The 2,933-nt window shown below is 48.0% G+C and overlaps 1 protein-coding gene across 1 annotated transcript; it reads right to left on the bottom strand.

Annotated features, from left to right (window-relative positions):
* Positions 1-275: 275 nt before the first annotated feature.
* On the bottom strand, positions 276-2,565 carry HOXC11 (homeobox C11). Its single transcript, XM_010006363.1, has 2 exons — positions 1,893-2,565; positions 276-508 (listed from the first exon to the last, which is right to left on the bottom strand). The coding sequence occupies exons 1-2, from the start codon at positions 2,563-2,565 to the stop codon at positions 276-278; spliced, it is 906 nt and encodes a 301-aa protein (XP_010004665.1).
* Between the last annotated feature and the right edge of the window lie 368 nt (positions 2,566-2,933).

Here is a 2,933-nt window from a genome sequence, read left to right as displayed (position 1 = left end):
AGGGGGGGGGGGAGGGGGAAGGAAATCCCAACCTGTTCAGGGGGTTGGAGGGAGGGGGAAAAATCCGAATTAAATAAAACGTCCATGGAATCCAAGTCCTTGGAGCAGGAACTGAATGGAAATCCCGCTCCTTTTGTTAACTCAACACTGTCCCAGACATGGAAATAGAAGTGATGAAAAGGTTTTCAACTTTGAGGTTGCTTTGTCGGCTCGGAGGGCAAAGCCACGCTGGTCACTGCTCGTTTCACCAGCAGAGGGGATCGCCAAAAAACTGGTCACAACAAGGGATTTCCAGAGAAATACTGCAGGCGGTCTCTGCTTAATTTTTTTTCTTTCATCCTTCTGTTCTGAAACCAAATTTTAACCTGTCGGTCAGTGAGATTTAGCATCCTAGACAGCTGGAGCCTTTTTTCTTTGTTTATATAGACATTGAAGAAAAATTCTCTCTCTAGCTCTCTGATCTGGAATTTCGAATAAGGGCACCTCTTCTTCCTCGTTCTGGGAGCACCTTAAAAGAACCAGAAGGCAGAATAAACACCCCAAAGCAATGCAAGGCACAAGCTCATCTTCCCAGCTGGCCAGCTAAAGAAGAGCAGCTTAATCATTCCAGTTATGAAAGCTGGGGGAGATATTTGCTCCCATTGTTAGGGGTGCAGAGGTGAGGTTACACAGGGTCTTAAAGACCCTGGCGCGATTATTTCCCCCCCCTGCAACGCGGACATTTGAGGGTAAATAAGTTATATTTGATATATTTTTTTAAAAGCCCGGGACTGGTGGCATCAGGCAGCTGGGTGGTTTTTTTTTTAGAGGGGCTGGGAAATGAAACCCCAGCAGAAAACGCCACGTTCAGCTGCAAATGTGTTATCTGTAAGAGCCCCAGCGTGAGCAAGGTTGGAATGAGAGCAACTAGATACTGTGTTCCGCACCAGTTTTTGATTAACTCCAGTCCCCGCCACACACGCAAGAGAAAATAATTAAATAAAGAAATATATATAAAGGGAATCAAAGGCAAAGGGAACCCAAGCAGCTGAGCTGCAAAAGGGGGGATTGCATCAGGGAAGCAAAGTGGGAAACAAACCAGCCCTCCCCTCTTCCCAAAAGAGCCCCCCTCGCTCAAGGCGAACTTGCAGAGTTGCCTGGGTTCAGCCTTTGCAAAAAGCTCCTCTAAGACCGCCTGGAAAATGTGAGTGGAGGCAGAAAAAAATAATAAAATAAATAAATTAGAATCCCAAACCAACCCAAAAGACCCTAAGGAGAAAAAAAAGAAGCCAAACCACGTAAGTAAAAGACAAAAGGGAAACGCTCCACTGGGTTTGGGGGAGAATAAATGGCATTTTCCAGGAGAAAAGTGGAAGAAAACGCTCAGCTTCGCCTGCGAATTCGGCGCATCCCCCCCCCAGCACCGCACCCCCACCAAGAGAAAAGACTCAACATGCAGTTTTAATTAAAAATAAATTAAAAAAAAAAAAAAAAGCCCCGACCGTTTTGCGTGCATCTTAATGCCTACAAAGCCAGCGCGAGGCAGCCCCAGTCGTGTTCTGCCCAATTGCCTTTTACCCTCAGCAACCCGGGACCCAAATCCTTTTAAAATGCTCATGTAAGTTCATGATCAAAGTTAATATTTGTCACGACGGTGTGCTTTTAAAATTTCACAGACTCTAAGATACTGTGCCTGCTCCTAACATCTCCATTTTTTTTCCCCCCCTTGCTCTCTCTCTCTCTCTCTCTCTCTCTCAAAGAGCTTTTCCCATCGTAAAAATTCTTCTCGTTGGAAGAAAGAGCTTTGTAGGTTATAATAAAATCCTTTGAATGCTTATAAAACTCCACATAAAATTTGACCGACAAAACACACGGGCTAGTCCCTTAACCTTTCCATTTACTGCTCTACCTACTCGAATTGCTGCTTTTGCTTCCTTCCTTGGTGACAGAAGAGGACGAGGCTGAAGACCCTGGGTTTGTGTTTTCCTCCTCATCTTCCGGGTCTATCCCTTGCTCTCCGCGGGATGACAGGGCGTGGGGTTGGGAATCTGCCTCCACTTTGCCCTCACCCTTCTGCAAGCAGCTCTCGCTGGGATTTTCCGCCCCGCAATAGGCGTTCTCGAAGAAGCGATCGAAGCCTTGGGGCAAGACCGTGTTTTTGTTCATGCTGGTGTAGAATCCCGTCGATGCCGGGTGGTTGGAGCTGGGGTGGTGGTGGTGGCTGTACACGCTCTCGTTTTTCATTAGCATTTCGGTCATGGTGGAAGGCGGGATGCACTCCCTGTGCATCAGATCTTCAGCGGAATAACACGAGGCGTAATTGCTTCGGTGGTGCCATTTACTCGAGGGGTCTAGACCATAGGAGACCTCTCGCACGGGCTGCGAGAGGTTGGTGGAGTAAGGGTAGGAGATTTGGCGAGAAGGGGCCTGTGGCAAGAAGGATGACACAGTAGAAAATTCAGGGACGTAATAGGTACAGCTGGGGAGGTAGAGATTGGAAGCGCAACCTGCCCTCTCTCCAAACTCAGCGCTCCTCTCCTTACGCGACTGGGAGCAGAAGTTGCCCAGGTTGACCGAGTTAAACATCTTTCTCCTTTTCTTGCTCCTATAGCTTGATGTTTTGGAGCCGATGTGCGGAGGGGAGAAAATTTGGGAAGGCGAGATGACGCGTTATCCGTCTTAGTCGCTCAGGGCGGACACGTGATCCAAAGTAGATATTGTCATATATCAGTTTGGAGCACTTAGATGCGTAGGAGTGGTTCACTTAGGTAAGATCTCAGAGGTTCAAACGATTGGTTTGCAAACACCGCAGAAACGTTATGAAAATCAATTGCAGATTTGGGTTCATTTTCCCGAAGGCAACACCCCTCGTGAGCCTTCACGGCACAGCAAGGGCGAGGGGCGGCCGGGGGAGTTTCTTCTTTTTTTACCCCCCCCCCCCCCCCTTCCTCCTT

Source organism: Chaetura pelagica, unplaced genomic scaffold, assembly GCF_000747805.2.
Source record: "Chaetura pelagica isolate M959 unplaced genomic scaffold, ChaPel_1.0 scaffold1039, whole genome shotgun sequence".
NCBI lineage: Eukaryota > Metazoa > Chordata > Aves > Apodiformes > Apodidae > Chaetura > Chaetura pelagica.
This window is presented reverse-complemented; position numbering and strand designations above follow the sequence as displayed.